Source organism: Podarcis cretensis (genome assembly GCF_951804945.1).
Source record: "Podarcis cretensis genome assembly, chromosome: 4".
NCBI classification, from domain to species: domain Eukaryota; kingdom Metazoa; phylum Chordata; class Lepidosauria; order Squamata; family Lacertidae; genus Podarcis; species Podarcis cretensis.
In genome coordinates, this window is record NC_137173.1 from 67,607,822 (window position 1) to 67,626,471 (window position 18,650).

The 18,650-nt window shown below is 44.0% G+C and overlaps 1 protein-coding gene across 1 annotated transcript in view; it reads left to right on the plus strand.

Annotated features, from left to right (window-relative positions):
* Positions 1-3,373: 3,373 nt before the first annotated feature.
* Positions 3,374-18,650, plus strand: part of LOC307214293 (uncharacterized protein) — a 52,822-nt gene continuing 37,545 nt past the window's right edge. Inside the window, exons 1-5 of the mRNA XM_079973116.1 lie at positions 3,374-3,404; positions 5,238-5,334; positions 8,039-8,133; positions 9,108-9,157; positions 13,042-13,144. Of these exons, the coding sequence (XP_079829242.1) occupies positions 3,375-3,404; positions 5,238-5,334; positions 8,039-8,133; positions 9,108-9,157; positions 13,042-13,144 (375 nt within the window). The 5' untranslated portion in view covers position 3,374. The remainder of the gene's footprint in view (positions 3,405-5,237; positions 5,335-8,038; positions 8,134-9,107; positions 9,158-13,041; positions 13,145-18,650) is intronic.

The following is an 18,650-nucleotide window of genomic DNA, read 5'->3' on the forward strand; positions in this document are numbered from 1 at the left end:
CATGCTCAGTTTATAAACATGGACTAGAAAAGTGCATCCAATGGAACAGGACCTTAGACATGTTTGAAGCACAGCTTTATAGTTTGCTGCTGCTAGTTCAGTGTTTGCAGCTGACAAAACATCAGGGTGAGTGAAACAGCAGAGCTATAAGAGAGGACGCAGCACCCATTAATTATAGCAACATCTCAGGCTAATACGGGCACAGTGAGGTTACTGTGGGCTCAAAGCCAAATAGTTGGATGCAGTGGGGTTCTTGTGACAATGATAGCATAAATGGTGAGTTTTATTCAGACATATTATATATGATACATGTAGGGAATGAATAAATTTATCTTGGACAAAAGTGATGCTGAAAGGCAATTTTATAGCTATAAATGGGAAGAGGGGTATTTGTGAAGCATAAACATTTTTATTCATTTTGTTTCAAAATGTGGTTGCCATAGTTTCAGTCAAGGCATCTATGGATCCGTAACTCTGTGATACAGTTATCACAACTATGGTAGTGAGTTTTTGTTTTGTTTTTTTTAAAAAAATTGAGATGTTGTTCAACATTTTCTTTGAGCTCTTTCTTTCCTTGGCCATTTCATGGAAAAGTTCACGTCTCTATGTCCTATTGATGAAGAAAGAGGATCTATGTATTTTTTATTTCACCTCCTTGTCAAAGGGAATACAAGATTTCCCCTCTCAAAATAGTAATAAAAAAAATCTTTGAACACAGTGAAGTGAAAAACAAGCCAATAAAAGTGAATGATTTTAGGGAATATAAAGCAAGTGTCACTGAACACACACATTGTTACCTCTGCTAAAGTGGTTGCTGGCAATATTGGAAATATAGATTTCTTCCTTTTTTAAAAGAAGAAAGAATTAAATGTTTGGGCAGAGAACACATTAGAAGTCCCTTGCTATTGCTCATTTCCTGGTGGAACAAGATGAACCTAAAACTTTCATCTCTGACCCCCCCCCCCCGACATCCATATTGTATATATAAAGTAATTAAATGAAATTTGATGCCAGTCAAATACTGGCAGTCAAATACTATTCTACTGGAATAGAATGGAAATGCTTGCATTTTGGCTTTTTCATAGCAAGATAGGGCTTGGGGGAGATAGGGCTTGGGAGATAGGGCTTATAGTGTGTCACAATGGGACATGTGCAGAGGGAATGTTTTATTTGCAAGAGTCAGATAAAAAAGGCACAAGAAAAAGCAAGACACCTTGAAAACAGGTTCTTTGGCTGCAAACATTCTCTTTTCCTAGGCATTTGATAAGATTAGCAGCAGCATTTTAACACCCATTGCTCCTAATCAGTGGCGTAGCGTGGGTTGTAAGCACCCAGGGCAAGGCAAGTAATTTGCGCCCCCTAACCCGTGGATTTGCGCCCCCTAACCCGTGGATTTGCGCCCCCTAACCCGTGGATTTGCGCCCCCTAACCCTAACCCTAACCTGCGCCCGCTCGCCACGTTTCTGGCGCGGCCAAAGAGTAGACGGCAATCCACCTGTCTGCCTCTTGCCGCCTACTACTTCAGGAGGGCCTCAGGACGCGAAGCCATCGGAGGCGCCTCTGGTCACTCCCCCTGCAGGGAGAGTCAAGCAGGACCCCGCGCACCCCGCCCCCTAAAGCCTTTCCACGCTCGGTAAGGTTGGCCAGAGCAGCGCCCCCGCTCCACCCCCCCCAACGCCGGACACGTTTCCCTTCTCCAAAGAGGCAGCTCCCTGCCACCTTCTTGGCCAGATCTTCACCCGCCTCCAACATCTGGCATAGCCATGACTCTCTGATCGCACGTCTCTCCACCCCCGCCGCAGGCACGCAGAGTGCGCCGCCCCTGATCCTCAATTTTGGCCTAAGCTGAAAAGGGCACATTGGATCACCCCTCGTCCTGGGGCCCAGCTGAGCCCCTGGGTGCCCCCACTGCCGTCGGCGGGATGAAGCCTTTGGAGAAATTTCTGAAGAAGCAGGGGTCTCACTTGGCTGCCTGGGCTGGCCCCGGGAGTGGTGGGCAGCTGCCTCGCAGGCAAAGCGTCTCCAAGATCCTGCTGCCTGGATTCCTCAAGGAGCCCCCCGAGGAGCCCCCCGAAGGAGGCATGGACACTGCTGGCGATGGGCGATGGCTGGAGTTGCGCCCCCCGATTCCTCTCTGCACTCCCCAACGTCCTTCTCCTCCGAGGAGCTGTCCCCAGGCGGTGGCGGAGGAGGCGAAACCCAGCTCAGCCGGCGTAAATCCCCTTTGGAGAGAGAGAGAGAGGGGTGGAGATTCTTCCCTCCCCACCTCTGCGCCCAGCAAAGCGAGGCGCGTGCCCTTGGCCCCCGCAGGGCTTTCCCCAAGCCGACGAAGCGTCCCGGCTTGCTTGCAATCTGAATCTCTCCTGTTTCCTCCGCCAGCCCGCAGCCTCTGCCTCGTCTCCTTTGCCTTTGCCACTCCGTGCGCCCTGCGCGCGCGCGCCCTATTCGCCAGGCTGCTGCTGCTGCCGCTGCAAGCGGGAGTGAGCCAGGTAGGGGCAGAGAGCTGCGAGTGCGCCCCCCAAAATGTTGCGCCCGGTGCGGCTGGCACCCCCTGCACCCCCCACGCTACGCCACTGCTCCTAATACGCACATTTTGCAAGCACCATGCATTGTTTTGTAATCATATAATGTGTTATGGTATGCTACTGTCATGAACATATACATTTTTGCATTCATATATATTCTGCTAATATATAACTTATGTACACATTATCTGGTTGTGTCGTAAAACAGTTGTGCACTGTTTTGCTATATTTTGAGAAAGGCAGTATAGAAATCTTTTAACAAATAGGTACAGGGGCGCCGACTTATAAAAAATATTGGGGGGGCGGGGGCCCATACCGACTTATAAAAAATATTGGGGGGCCCAAGACCTCCAAACCGCTGCTGCTGGGGGAACGAAAGGGGCGAGCCCCGGGCTGCCCCGACCTTAAGTGAACCTGTGAGGGCCCCCCCTTTGCGGCAGCCGATTGGCTGCCGCCGTGGGCGGTGAATATTAATGAGCTAGGGGGAATCCCCGCTTCTCTCGGGGCTGACGCCAGCCCCGCGAGATTGTTGATGGGTCGAGAGCCCGCAACCCCACCCCCTCTCTAGATCGGGAGTGGCTTTGTTATTCTTAAATTATTGGGGGGGCAGAGCCCCCCCAAACGAATTTTTGAGGGGGCTCGGGCCCCCTCAGGCCCCATGGAGTCGGCGCCTATGAATAGGTAAGTCCACTGTAGTGCAAACCAACCAATCCTTGATGCAGGAAGGCATATCCTTCTAGCTGTTGCTCCCATGGGTTACTTTGGGCAGATGCATAGCTCCAGGATCTATTTCTCAATTCCACAGGCTGGCCTTAGAACATGTGAAGTAATAGCAGTGTGTCCCACTCCATGCATATGCAAAATGCTCTTCTCTCACTGGTAAGTGTAACCTGCTTTTCACTGTTATGTGGACCCTGTGGACCCATGTTAAAATGTATTATTTCCAGGTAGGCATCAGTCTCAGCATCCCTCATTTTAGAAATCAAATATTGCTTCCATCGCTGTTGCATTATATTTATTTGTCTAGCAACAATATTTATCCCCTGCCTTTTGATGAGCTGCCAAGGCAACTCACAATACAGTTTTAAACAGCAATTACATACAACAATCAGGAACACTAAAACAGCAGAAAAGGCAGAATAAAAGAGCAATGCAGAACCCAATGGGAAAGTTTAAAAGCCATTGAAGTATGAGCACACAAAAAAGTTTGAAACAAAATAGTGATGGAGCCAAGCAAATGGGCCTGGGAACTCTTTGAAATCTTTCTTGACATGGTTGTTAGAACAAAGGATGAACTTTCAGATACTCAAAAACCTAACCTTTGTCTAGAGGTTCAAGGAGTGGTCGTGTTTAATTTTTTAAAAATACACAACAAATAATTTCAGTATGAAATATGCTAGTGTAAGGCAAACTATAAGACATGAGGTATTTTATTGTGCTGTTTCCTTGCTTATATTCAGTTCTGGGCACTACTACTAGGGTTACAATGGGATAACCTTTCTATAGGAACTAGTCTAGAAGAGTTTAGAAAGCATTTGGTAGAAATTGACATATTTTCCCCTTTAAGCTCTGGACTGTAGTTTGAGTAAGCAGCAGTTCTGGATTTATGTATAGGCTAAATAGACTGAAGCCTCACAAGTGGAGTAGCCTAGGGCCTCTCTTCATCTAAATCTGACCCTGCTCAGGAATACTTATATGCTTTACTTTGACACTTGGGGGCTGTTTGGGCTGTTGAATTAAGCTCAATCCAAATCAAAATACAGTGGACACTCGGGTTGCGAACGTGATCCATGTGGGAGGCACATTCACAACCTGCAGCATTTTCAACCTGCGGCCTGCGCGTCTGCGCACGCACAGGTTGGGATTCGGCACTTCTGTGTATGCGCAAAGTGCAATTTAGCGCTTCTGCGCATGCGCAAGCGTCAGAACCCAAAAGTAACCGTTCCGGTACTTCCGGGTTTGGCACAGTGCGCAACCCAAAATCGCACAACCCAAAGTTTCTGTAACCCGAGGTATGACTGTAAAACCCAATACTGCTTAAAATAAAAGTATATTTTAAAAGCATTTTATCTTTGGGCAGAGATTTAACATTTTGGCCAGATATTTATCATTTCCCCATCCCCTTTATCTTCTATCCTTTTTATTGGCATGCTTTCCAATAGCAAAGGGACAAATAAAGAGAGAAAACCAGCTGCCTTCTGCCCTGCCATTTACTAAAGAGAAGAAAGCAATTTCTGTGGCTGGCAATCACAAGTTTTACTGCTTCTGGCAACATTTAGTGTGCATTGAAAAGTCTGGGCACTAGCCTGAACAATATGAAATTCCTATTTGTGTGCTACATAAATTTAGTCTCATCTCATCCCAAGGCCTCAACTGTTCAACTGCGATAACACTTTTTCAACCCCAAAAAGTGACTCATATCTTTCATGTTTTCCGTAAAGTTGAGTGTTGAGTCCACTCAAAAGTCTGCACATGATGAAAGAATATCTGAGAACATGTCGGCATCACACAGCATCACCCTCTCCCCTGAAGTGCAATTGGGAAGGTAGTACTTCATTGTATGAGAGAGCCATTTTTAAAAAAATTTAAAAATCATGTTCAGAAAAGTTGAGGGAAGAAGACTGGAGAGTGTGAAGGTTGTCAAGTCTGTGCACATTCTAGCACATCCTCTGCACCTTCTGCATCAATCATTATTTTACTATTGTCTCTCAGGTTGGGCAAACGTTAACCGAAATGATCAGCCAAGTGGGAAATTGGATTCTGAGTGTTAATAGGAGAGAGGAAGCTGTGTATCTGTTTCCTGACATACGTAAGTCCTTTAATATACCTAAGGAGTCTAAGAATGCATTGAAGTGTTTCGTTTTTGTGTCCTGGCTGAATACATTTGAGCAACAAAAGTGGAAATTATTTCCTTCCTTTGTGAGCTAATGCATTACAGGAAGTGTTTGCCCTGAGAGGTCAGGAACTGCTCACAAACTTACACAGAGACGACAGACAAAGGATGGAGGCAGGAAGAGAAATATTCTCTCCATTTTTTCATTGATGCAACACTTTGTGTAGAGCAGGGATGGTGAACCTATGGTTCTCCAGATGTTGTTGGATTCCAGCTGCCATCAGTCCTAGCCAGCATGGCCCATGGTCAGGGGTGATGGGCTCAGGAATCTAACAACATTTATAAGGCTTCTTGTCTCTGAAGCAGGGCTAAGATATAAAATGCCACCGTTAAGCACCATATAGATGCAATCCAGCAGCACAAACAAGTAACCATTTGCCACCCAAAGCCAAAGGCCTGCTTCATACATCTCCATTCAAACTTTACAAACATGGGATCAAGTGGCAACTTATATGAATGAGCTATACAGTGGTACTGCGGGTTAAGTACTTAATTCATTCCGGAGGTCCGTTCTTAACCTGAAACTGTTCTTAACCTGAAGCACCACTTTAACAAATGGGGCCACCCGCTGCCACCGCGACGCCAGAGCACGATTTCTGTTCTCATCCTGAAGCAAACTTCTTAACCCGAGGTAATATTTCTGGGTTAGCGGAGTCTGTAACCTGAAGCGTATGTAACCTGAAGCGTCTGTAACCCGAGGTACCACTGTAATATATCAAAAGCTACAGGTAGAACTTTTGCAGTGCTTTCATTGGCATCAGTTCATTCACCAGCTGCAGGCCCTGAAATGTTGAGTAATGTGGAGATATGTGCACATGTGAACCAGATCTTAGAGTATAATTTTTATCTGTTAGCCTCAGACTTTGGAAATATGACTTCTTATAAATATATCTATCTGACAAGTGGAGTCTGGTGTACAATTTCATTGTTTCAGAAAGAGTAGAAAGCAGGGACATAGCATGGGAGTGTTTCCGGGGCGATGGACCCGGGCACATTTTTCTGGGGAGTGCTGGCAGGGCAGTGTAAGGAGGACACCACATCACTGCACCCCCTCAGGCTCCCAAAACTAGCCACACGATGCTTTAGATACTGGCCATCCTTTTTGATGCTTCATTTCTACTTGTAACTTTGAGCAAACTTTTAGAAGTGGTTAGTTAAATGCTAAAAACAGGCAGACTGACAATGGTTACTCAGAAATAAGCCCCACTGAGTTTAATCAGAATTACTTCCAGGGGTAGGATCGAAAGACCCCCCACCCAAAAGGTCACATTAGCAGATGTAATCCAAATTGAAACGGAAATCTTCTAAAGCTGTGGCTGAACCAGTGGCGAGAATCAAGTTCGACTGAGATCAGTTCCAATTTATTTAGACATAGGAAATTAGGGAAATATAGCAAACATCAGATTTACAGCACAATCCTATACAGTGGTACCTAGGGTTAAGAACTTAATTCATTCTGGAGGTCCGTTCTTAACCTGAAACTGTTCTTAACCTGAGATACCACTTTAGCTAATGGGACCTCCTGCTGCCGCCGCGAGATTTCTGTTCTCATCCTGAAGCAAAGTTCTTAACCCCAGGTACTACTTCCTGGTTAGCGGAGTCTGTAACCTGAAGCGTTTGTAACCTGAGGCACCACTGTAGATGTTTTCTTCCAAGTCTCATTGTGTTGAAGAGTTTAGTGTCTTTGGCACCAGACAAAACCCTTTTTGTTCTCTCAGGCTTTTAGAACCTGCGACTTTTAAATGTTTTTAAGTCCTCTGTTTTTGCAGCCTTTATATTTGTTTTTATTCCTTAACATTTTAAAGCTATCTCTCCTGCTTGTTGTGGTTTTAGCTTCCTTATTAATTGTTCAATTTCTGCTTGGATTTTTGTGTTTTTGTGTTTTAATATTTTTCTCCTTTGGTACAGAGTGCATTTCCTGCTGGGTATCTGAACAAGTTGAGTGAATAAAGTAATGAATAAAACACACATTTGAACCTATGATTGCATTTCCCTGCACATTTACTTGGGAGTAGGTTCTAGTTAATTCAGTGGGATTTACTTTGAGGAAAGATGTACAGGATCAGGCTGCGTAACACAGCAAGCAAAACAGTCTGTTTAGCTGGAGCTTTGTATTAAATCAACAAAAGCAATTGGAATAATTTTCCTTCTACTAACTAATCTTATCATTAAACGCTGCCTTTTCATAGGTTGTTTAAGCCAGGCAAACAATTCCTTAGTTTATGTGTTTGATAAAAACTATTTTATCAACCTAGTTCATTATTAAACAGGATTTGGGGAACATGTCCTAAATTGCAGGATCACCTCACAGTTGGACCATCTAAACTCCACCCTTCTCTCTGTGTGTGTGTGTGTGAAGTATAAACTAATGTTTAATAATTTAAACCTATACAAATTAGCACTAATGAATACAGTGCAAACAATGTATTTTCATTGGATCGTGGTGTGTGGTCAGCAAGTGGCTCATTGTGGTTTCAACATATGTCCTAATAAAGTGCCCGTAGACATATGAAGATTGAACACATTAGGTAGCTGTGCTTGCAGGTTAGATTTATGTTTGTGTAATTCTTCCCATGTGGCATATCTAATCCTTTCCTTTCTTTTACCCTGTTGCTAAAAGTTGACTTGTCCCTCTACAAACTTAAGGGCTCCTTCCATTCATGGAGGGAACCAGGATCGAGTGGAAGTTTCCCACTGGAGGAGGAAGCTATCAAGGTACTTCCAGGCGCATGTTTATTGTGGGATCAGTGCTTCTTAAGCATGCAAGTTTCTTGAAGTATTCAGCCGACATCAATCACATCCAAATGCTAGCCCACATTCCCCCCACCTAAAGATATAGAAGCCTTCTTTTTTCCTGGCCTCCCAATATCTGCCTGTTCAGGCTGCAGTCTCAGGTACTCTTACTTGACACATAAATCTCAAACTGTAATCAGGTGTTCTATTTCATCATACAGTCATTTAGAAGACAGTGTAGCCAAGGCACTAGCTCCATCAGGGAGTAGAAGGGATATGTTCTGCAGTGGGAAGCCTTTTCTACTGATGTAGGCTCTCCATCCACTGTAGAGGCCTGATTTCCAGGGTTGTAGGTTGCCCACGCATGGTGCCTACACAGGTACAAAAGCTTCTTCACTGCAGAAGTTATCCTTCGAAATCATGGAGGACAAGCAGGTGCAGATCTAATACACTTGTATTCACCCTGCCATCATGGGTTGATTTGACTCTGGAGTAGAATGCCTGAATAAGGCTATATTAGCTTGGTAAGACATGAGTAATCAGATATGGCTGAACATTGTGTGTGTGTGTGTGTGTGTGTGTGTGTGTGTGTGTGTGTGTGTTGTAGATGGTGTGTTCCCTTTCCTGATCAGCTTGTAATTACATCACCTTTGGCAAGTGATTGGCAGAGAGAGGGGAGGGGGAAAAGAGTTCCGAACTTTAGTCTGCTGACCTTGGATATCATGTGATAACATTGTACTGACATTGGACACAGAATTGTGTTGACTGCAAAACTGTGATGCAGGACTGTGATAAAGGTACCACTCACAGATTGATCTGGCAGGAATAGTGAAGGGTAAGAACAAGAGTTATCTAAAAGATTTGTATTGCTTTAATCCACAGTCTATTAAGGGGTTCATTAAAATGTTTCATAGATAAACGTTCCTTCCTAATCTTTTGACTTGTACTCTTTCCAAATGGGGCATTCACTGCTTTGTAGTCTAGTCCTAGACCTGCTTACCTGCAGGTGAGTCTCATTAATTTCAATGGGATTTGCCTCTCCCATGAACATACATTGGACCACAGTCTTGCTCTGATGCTTATCAGTGCATGTAATGAAGGACCAGACACAATGCCTTAAGGACTTTTGAAAATAATTAAGAATGGGAAAAGAATGTACCTTAGCATCTCTTTTAAAAAGTGTAAAGTCTTGCTGAATATAGATAAGAGCTCATCGTACTAACTCACCAGACAGTTTGCATTTAAAAAAAAAAATCATGGGAAAAGAGAAGAGAATGATTGTTTATCAAGATATCTTCCTGTCACTACCTTTTCCCAAAGTCCTAGGGCAGGTGATAAAATATACCCTTGCTTACAGAGAAGCAGTAAAAGAAGTTAAAGTGAAGAAACTCCCTTTTGGATAGAGGAGGAGGAGGAGGAGGTGGTGGTAGCAATGATTGGAGGCTCTAGCGGAATATCTTTTGGTGCTATGGATTCTGGGACTAATAGATATGGTCGCCCGTGGGAAAAAAAAGCAATTTTAACTTCTCTTACTGCTTCCTTGTGCTCAGTAGTGTAGTACCTGGTGAACTTTTGTGGAGGGAGTTTTCGCAGGCATATCGAACTATGCTTCCTTTAATGCTCCTTGAGCATTCCTTGAGCAGGATGAGAGAGAACAGTCTGGTTTTCAGACTGCTTTATGCAGGGTTACGTTCACCCTTCGGGGCAGATATGGATTTGGGTCCACTCTCAAAAGATACATCCATCTCTGCCCCTAACATAAATTTCTTCACATTGGGCAGGACAATAGTTGACAATAGTCTATGGATCAGGGTGAGCTGAACCCTGCATAAAGTGGTCTGGAAACCAGACTCTGCTCACCCTGATGCTGGGACTGCTAAGTTGGGAGAGCATTAGACTCTTAATCTCTACAGTTCTAAACTCTACAGTTCTATGAACCTGCTCATAAGCATTCAAGGAAGCGTGTTTGGATATGCCTGGGTTCCTTTGGAAGGAAGAAAAGACTACAAATGCAATGAATAAATAAATAAATAAATGCTAATATGCTTTCCAATAGTACTGGGCATTGTAATGTGCTTTATATATTCTTACGGCACAATTGTTTACATGTTTACTAAGAAGTAAGTCCTATTGTGTTCAGTGGCGCATTCTCCCAGGCAACTTTGCATAAGATTGCAGCAATTTTATCTTGCAAATGAAAAACAAGGGTTTTTGCCTACTCAGGCTCTAAGTAGGGGGAAGGTTAAAAGCTAAAATAAAGAACTACATAAAGTAAACTAAAATTGGTTGCATGCCAGGACTTATTGTCTTCAATTGTTAACCTTTGGAAGTTAATATTTATTTATTTTATAAAAAATACTTGTATACCATGATTTCTCTCTCTCTCTCTCTCTCTCTCTCTCTCTCTCTCTCTCTCTCTCTCACACACACACACACACACACCAGAGCAGTGTACATCAATTATACATACACCATAAAAGCCACATAAGAATTTAAAATAGATCACAAACTATTATAAAAAAGTGTTTATCTTAATAATAATATTGTCTGCATAAACTTGTGTGACCCCTGTGGCTGTCAACTTGAATTTGAATCAGAGCACCAAACTAATGATGTCAGCATGCCAAACATCTGGGAATACTGTAAATTTACTGCAGAAATACGAAGAACACCACAAGTACAGTACAGACCACCATTATTTCCAGGGCAGCCATTATATAGCTGTCAGCAAGCATGATTTCAGGCTCCATCTAATGCTATTTATCAATTTTACGATTTGGTAAAGGAAAATAATAGTACTTGCATTCATCATTGTAAGAGAGATAGAAACAAAACAAATCGATAGCAACAGGATATTAACATCAACAAGAAAAATGAATACAAATTTCAATAAATATGTACGTGCAAGATTTATTGGGAACAACAAATGTTAAGGGTGCATAGCACAACACTCCTGGACCTATTTGTCGGTAGTTTAGCAGGTTTGTTACCCAGGGGCACGTCCCTCATGTCTGCAATTTCCAAACCAATTTCCCACAAAACGCTAAGTGAGATTAAGTGGTTCCTTTTGTGTGCCCTGGCGGAGACCCCCCAGCCCCGAGAGACCACCAGAAGGAATAATGACTTGTGACAATTTGTTATGGAATTTAAAAATGGCCACAACTTTATTAAACCTTTCAGATGTAGGAAGATCTTGGCTTAGGCATTGGGCATGTATCCCTCTCAGGCCCCAGCCAGGGAACGGGGGCTCCTCAGGGTGAATGGGATATGGGAGGGTGCACTGCAAGACTCTTGTGTATGCAGGCAGCCCACTCCATATACCCACAACGCAAGGGAGTTCACAAACAACCTTTCACTGACTCCCTTTTCACAACCCCCGCCCCGCCTCCACTCAGCGCTGATAGGTTAACTGGAGTTTGGCGGGAACCCCCAATGACTAGCACAGGGAGGTGGGCCAGCCCATCCAACTGGTGAGCCCGGGTGCTGTACGTGGTCCCACAAAGGGCGCCCACAAAAGGAGGCATTAGCGCTCATTTTTTACACACCCTAAACTATAACACCTTCCTTTGCAGGAAAACCACTGCAGCTATTCTTCTGAGAATTCGGTAGGGTTCATTCAGGGGTGATCATGGCTGAAAATTTAATTCAGTTCTCCCCCAAATCATTTCTGTTTTCTAGATGAATCAAGGTTTCTAGCTCCCAAGCCCCAGGATGTATTTGCTTATAATTTGGCTTATTCAACCTAGGGAAGGTTGATTTGCCTACGAAGTTCATCCACTTCAGTTAGAAAGGGGGGAAAGGTTTTAGCTGTTTTTTAAATTCCTCATAATAGTGAACAGAGTTTTGTTCTTAACAAAGCTGCTTGGGACCCAAAATACAAATCAAATCAGGCCACAGTGTGATGTGGAACCGATTGGACGGCTTCCCAAAAGTTCAGATTCAGATCTGAGCTGAATCTTATTCTTAGTGTTGCCCTAATATGCATCACTGAATCAACGTACAAAGATGTATCATATGGAAAAGAAAAGAAGTCACTGGAAAATTGATTCTGGTAACGGAGCCAAAAGGCACTTCATGGTGGCTGGGGAACTTTACCTTCAATCAATACACTAAATACCTTTGCTAGCTTTTGTAGAAAAGGAATCTTTTGTAGAAACGGAGTCTTCTGAAAATGCATTTCTCCCCTCTCCACCAAGAATGAATAGTATGACAATTCTTTAGTTTATTTCCAGTCAGGTGAAAATATTGATTATATCACAATAAGAGCGAGTAGGTTTGTTTGCTGTGGTTAAACAGATTAACAATAATTATAAGCCTCTTCTTTCAAGATGTGCTGTGCTGCAGAGTCACCTGAATCCAGCCCATAACATTATGGCACCAGGAACCAATACCATCCCTAGTGCAGCAGTTTTAGGTTATCTGTATTGATGACTTTAAAAATATACCCATTCCACAGCATACGCCACAATACAGGAACATAGGAAACAGCTCTATACAGTTGTACTTCGGGTTAAGAACTTAATTCATTCTGGAGGTCTGTTCTTAACCTGAAACTGTTCTTAACCTGAAGCACCACTATAGCTAATGGGGCCTCCCGCTGCTGCCGCACTGTCACGCAATTTCTGTTCTCATCCTGAAGCAAAGTTCTTAACCTGAGGTACTATTTCTGGGTTAGCGGAGTCTGTAACCTGAAGCATATGTAACCTGAAGTGTCTGTAACCTGAGGTACCACTGTACTTAACCCAAGGTACTATTTCTGGGTTAGCGGAGCCTGTAACCTGAAGCATATGTAACCTGAAGTGTCTGTAACCTGAGGTACCACTGTACTGTGTCCACCCCAGTCAGTACTGTCTACTGTAACTGACAGTGGCTCTTGGTTTTTTTTGACAGGGAACAGTCCTACCTGGAGATGCTGGGAGTTCAGGCTGGGCCCAAGAACAGCCACACAACATGCCATCCTTATGCCTTTTCTAATTCCATTCCAGAAACAAAGGTGCAATCACATTAAGAGTAAAAGGAATTACGTCTAACCAACAGAGCCTATGGCTGATGGTGCTTTGGCTATCATAGAACAGTAGCTGCTAGTAGAGCAGCATGGGATGAGTTGTGTTGCTGAGCTGGCCTCCCAACACTGTATGATGCAGCAGGGAGTAAGCTCATACTCTTGTTGCTGCACTGTACCAAGCCCTTGCCCCCTCACCATCTCAGCAACCTGCAGCAACACACAGCACTGGGAAGTTTGTTTTTGTGTTTTTTTTGTGGGGGGGTTTTACAATCAAGCTGTGTTTAAATTTTATGAAATAAGTAAAATAATAGTTTGGGGATGAGAGAGGTACCAGTGAGTGAGATGGCTTTTATGTAAATGTCCTCATGGCTTATTGAGTCTGAAAAGACTTCTGTAGCATCTTGGTTCCTTTGTGATCCCTTCCAGTCACCTTGACTTAGACCTCACAATGGTCCAATATTAAATATAAAACTGTTCAGGCAGCCTCTTTTGAAAACTGTACAGAGAGCAATCACGGCTGTCTACTGAATCTTAAATGACAAAAATGCATAAGAACTAGAAGCTGGGCAGGCCGCAGGCTGCTACTGTTCTATGAGAGACAAAGCACCAGGCCGGGTCTTCCTGTTATATACCTGCTGGGATTGACAAGGCATATGACCCTCCCCTGAATGAATTATTCAAATTAGGCCCCAGGGTTTTTCTTACAATCCCCTTCTCAATGATTAATCAATTTTAATCTAGCATGTAACTTCTCAAAACTTTCTTATTTGTTAATTCAAGCAACTACTGCTCTCACTTCATTACAAACAGTATTTCTACCTGCAACACACTTCAGCAAACCTGCTCCTCTTTCTTTCACAGATATTTTGTTTCCATTTGCAACTGTAGCTGCCTCTGATGAGTTATCATTTAACTCTTGGGGGGGGGGATTAGCATCAGACGCCATGTGCTTAGAAGTTGCCAGATCAATTAACCAACTAGAAGGGTTACTGTTAATAGCACCAGTTTTCCTATAACTTGATATTGCTGGATAGATCTGATGAACTGCAAAAGCATTTTTAGTTTGCTTTCTGTTGCCATCCTGGAACTTTTCTTTATTAGTGCCACTTTGTGTTGTACGATTCCTTGCAAATGAAGGAAAACAACTTTTCTGCTTGTATATGTTGATAATATAATTTTGGTTACTGAGAACAAACAAGATTGAACAAAAACAAGATTGGGTGCAGGCCTGGCCAAGACACAGGGTCCTGTGACAAAGGTAACCTGTGTGCTTGCTTGCTTGCTTAACAGCTATAGGGAACTTCAAGGTCCCTGCTCTCCCTTCTTATGGCCTTTATATTGGACCTGGAGACTCCAATAGAGAGCATTCCATGTCAAGAAGGAGGGCAAGTAGGCACCCTATCAAATGACAGGGCAGGAGCTACATGGAGCAGGGCCTTTTCACTGATGGTGCCCATTGTATGGCTCGCTCTTCCCAGACCTTCTCTCTTTTGACCTGTACTTTGGAGCTTTATAATTTAGGAAGACTTTGGAAGAACTGCTTGACAAGCCTTATCAGACGCTGACGTATGAGCGGATTTTATTTGCTGCTATTCTGAGCTCCTGGTGCACCAGAGTTTACACCAGCATAACAGAGTTGGCCAAGATGCCCGAAGGATACAATTTACGAGCTTTCTCCATTATCTGCACAGCAGGGGGTGTTCAGTCACCAGTGCAAAGGCTGAGCTGAAGCGTTTCCTGCTGGTTACCTGCTTTCAGCAACGGGGGTCACTGTTTGGTAGTACCCAATTGGTTAGCTGTCAGATTCTAGAGCTCCCTATTGGTGGCTCTTAGGTAATTCCAAAAATACAGAGTCCATTAACACAGTGTTCATTCATAAAGCAGTAACATAAATCTCCATTGCTACACATTGGGTGTATTTCAGCAGTTGAACGTACAAGTTTATGGCTATGCTGTAGTGTAGTGCTTATGTGACTGTGAATAAAAAGTGGCTGGGCTCATTGTCTCGGAGTTTGGGGGGGGGAGAGGTGACAAAACTGATTTCCAATAGGTGCCCCCTTCTTTATTTCCATAACAAGTCCTTGAGTCTATAGTCTGAATAGTGACACCAGGGACCTAGAAGGTGCAGGGCTTGTCAGTCCAACCCCTGTGCAGTCTCACCAGGGCTGACCTTAAGGCAGTTGGAGCAATTTGGCCAAATTGGGCCCCGCGTGCAGCTCCTAAGGGGGCCCCAGCACCAGGGCAATGTAGATGAATTTTATTTATTTCAGCCATTTTGGCAGGGGACTAGCCTCTTCTTCCTCTCCCTATTGAAGTTAATGGAGAGAGCATTCTCAACATTAGTTTGAAGGTGTGGAGGTCTGCATGCATGTACCCGAGTTCATTTTAAAGTTATTATTCTAGCAGCACCCACTTCTCATGCTTCCTGAAAGGTACAGTGCTTGTGACTTAAGACCCTCTGGCTTTTTATGACATTTTGTGGTGGCACGCAGCACAAAATCTCACTACAAATAAGGGAGATACAGGGCTTTACTCCATACAGCATGCCCTGTGAATTGCAATTGCTTCTGTGAAAAATATTGGCGCAGTGATGTCTAGCAAACAAACACATGGATTCTATCTTGATAACAGACCTGGTTAGATATTGGATATATTCATTCGGCTTCTCAATGTGCCTCTTTCCAATTAATCCAGAATCCCCCAAAATTCTGGAATAATTTCAAGCATTAGTGATATTCATGAGTAATAGCACTGGCTAGACTGAGTGAGGCAAATGTTAGATTTGGGGAACTCTGCAACATCGCTCTGCAACAACTCTGCCACTGCTGACATGCAGCACATCTGCTACGCCTGTTTCGAGATGCCTGCTTTCAAAATGACACAGGGGCTTTATTTATTGAGATGTTTTGCAGTTTGGTTGATCTTGTGGCCTCCAATACAGGTCGAGCTAAACAGGCACAATTTAGGTACTCATAAAATGTAAATGTATTGAAAAATTGATGCCTGCTTCATGCAGCTGGGTCTGCATGTGCATCTTTAATGACAGAAGGCAGACACTTGGAGCTGCACATGTTCCATGGGATAATAACATTGTCTTCAGCATTGCTCCATTGCTTCGTGGTTGTTGTTGAGATCAGGGCTAACAGGGAAGATTAGGTAAAGGATAAAGAGACCCCTGACCATTAGGTCCAGTCGTGGTTCGCTGCTCATCTCGCTTTATTGGCCAAGGGAGACAGCGTACAGCTTCCGGGTCATGTGGCCAGCATGACTAAGCCGCTTCTGGTGAACCAGAGCAGCGCACGGAAACTCCGTTTACCTTCCCACTGGAGTGGTACCTATTTATCTACTTACACTTTGATGTGCTTTCAAACTGCTAGGTTTGCAGGAGCAGGGACTGAGCAACGGGAGCTCACCCTGTCATGGGGATTCGAACCACCGACCTTCTGATCGGCAAGTCCTAGGCTCTGTGGTTTAACCCACAGCGCCACCCGCGTCCCTAACAGGAAAGATTAGACCAAGGTAAGAAGAGTGGATTCTTCACCTTGAATATCTTGATTCAAGGTTTCTCCTCCATTCACATCTTTTCTTTTATACAGTGGTACCGCGGCGGGGTGCGCTCCCGTTGCTCGGTCCCAGCGCCTGCCAACCTAGCAGTTCAAAAGCACCCTCGGGTGCAAGTAGATAAATAGGGACCGCTTTCTAGCGGGAAGGTAAACGGCGTTTCCGTGTGCAGCTCTGGCTCGCCAGAGCAGCGATGTCACACTGGCCACGTAACCCGGAAGTGTCTTCGGACAGCGCTGGCCCCTGGCCTCTTGAGTGAGATGGGCGCACAACCCCAGAGTCTGGCAAGACTGGCCCGTACGGGCAGGGGTACCTTTACCTTTACCTTTACCTTGGGTTACAGACGCTTCAGGTTACAGACTCCGCTAACCCAGAAATAGTACCTCGGGTTAAGAACTTTGCTTCAAGATGAGAACAGAAATCGAGCGGCAGCGGTGCAGTGGCAGTGGGAGGCCCCATTAGCTAAAGTGATACTTCAGGTTAAGAACAGTTTCAGGTTAAGAACAGACCTCCAGAATGAATTAAGTTCTTAACCCGAGGTACGACTGTATTACTGAAAATTGTCTTTCTTTAGTTTTACTGATTCATATTTTAATTTAACTGATAGATTTAATTCATGTATGGAGAGCAACTTTGGGAAATGTACCTTGCAGGTGCTATTGCGAGAGGAGGAGTAACTGAGTACTGGGACCTTTGGAAATTTTGATAAAACTGAGCAGTATCCAATGAAGTACATCTGCACAAGTTTCTGCTTGTTCAATGGAACTTCCCCTTCCTCTCCTCTCTCTGTGCCCCATCTCCAAATCTGCTCCAGAGCACTGGGAGAAAATCCAGGCAGAAAGAAGAGGGAGGGGAAGTTTTGCTGCACAGCCAAAAGTCCTTGTACCAATGGACATAGCCCATTACACATTTAAACACCAAGTACCATACTTGGTGGTCCTTTAGGAACATATGAACTTAGGAAGCTGTCTTATACTAAGTCAGACCATTGGTCCATCTAGTTTAGTACTGTCTACACTGACTGGCAGCAGCTCTCCAGGATTTCACACAGGACTCTCTCCCAACCCTACCTGGATCTGCCGGGGATTGAATCTGGGACATCCTGCTTGCAAGACAAATCACTGAACTATGGCTATCAGTGAAAGATGCTACCTGCCGACAAGGTGATGGTCTTTGCATATTTGGGGGACTGGGGTATGCAGGAAACTGCTCATTTGAAAGTTAAAATAGAAAAAGAAAAAGAAACAACATAATGCCTGTTGGAATCCTGACAACAATACTATAAAATAGATTATTGTTATTATTACCCCAAGATGGGCAGGGAACTGAGTTGAGAGGGTTTGCCTAGGATCACGGCAGAGGGAAGTTTCAGGGTCTTTTATCTCAGCATTGTAGCCATTATGCTATGCTGTCTCTTTGGCGTGTGCTACATTTTAGTCCTTGGTCATAGTACCAAGAGGTATCCGCTGCATTTACCTCTTAGATACTGAAAGCCTGCATCTAAGCAGCAGCTATGAATAATTTGCTAAGGTTCGGCGAAGAGCTGCTTAGAGCTCCCGCACCCTACCTGTAGCAGGCTCCAGATGGTGGCAGGGGATAAGGTAAATGTCACACAGCTAGGAAGTACACAAGCCATTAATTTTACAAATTACATAAGCAACCCAACTGAGATATCTTTTGCTCGGTACTGGGCTTCTCTAAGCAGATTTCACAGTGTCCAAAAACAAATTTCTCTACATGCTTGGAATGATTTGTCCTAGGCAGCTGATCATGGCTAGTAGCCACCGATAGCCCTCTCACCCATGAATTTGTCTATCCTCTTTGAAAACCATCCAGGTTAGTGGCTGTCGCTGCCTTCTGTGGGAATGAGTGCCATAGTTTAACTGTGCACTGCATGGATAAGTCCTTTCTTTTATCTTTCCTGAATCTTCCA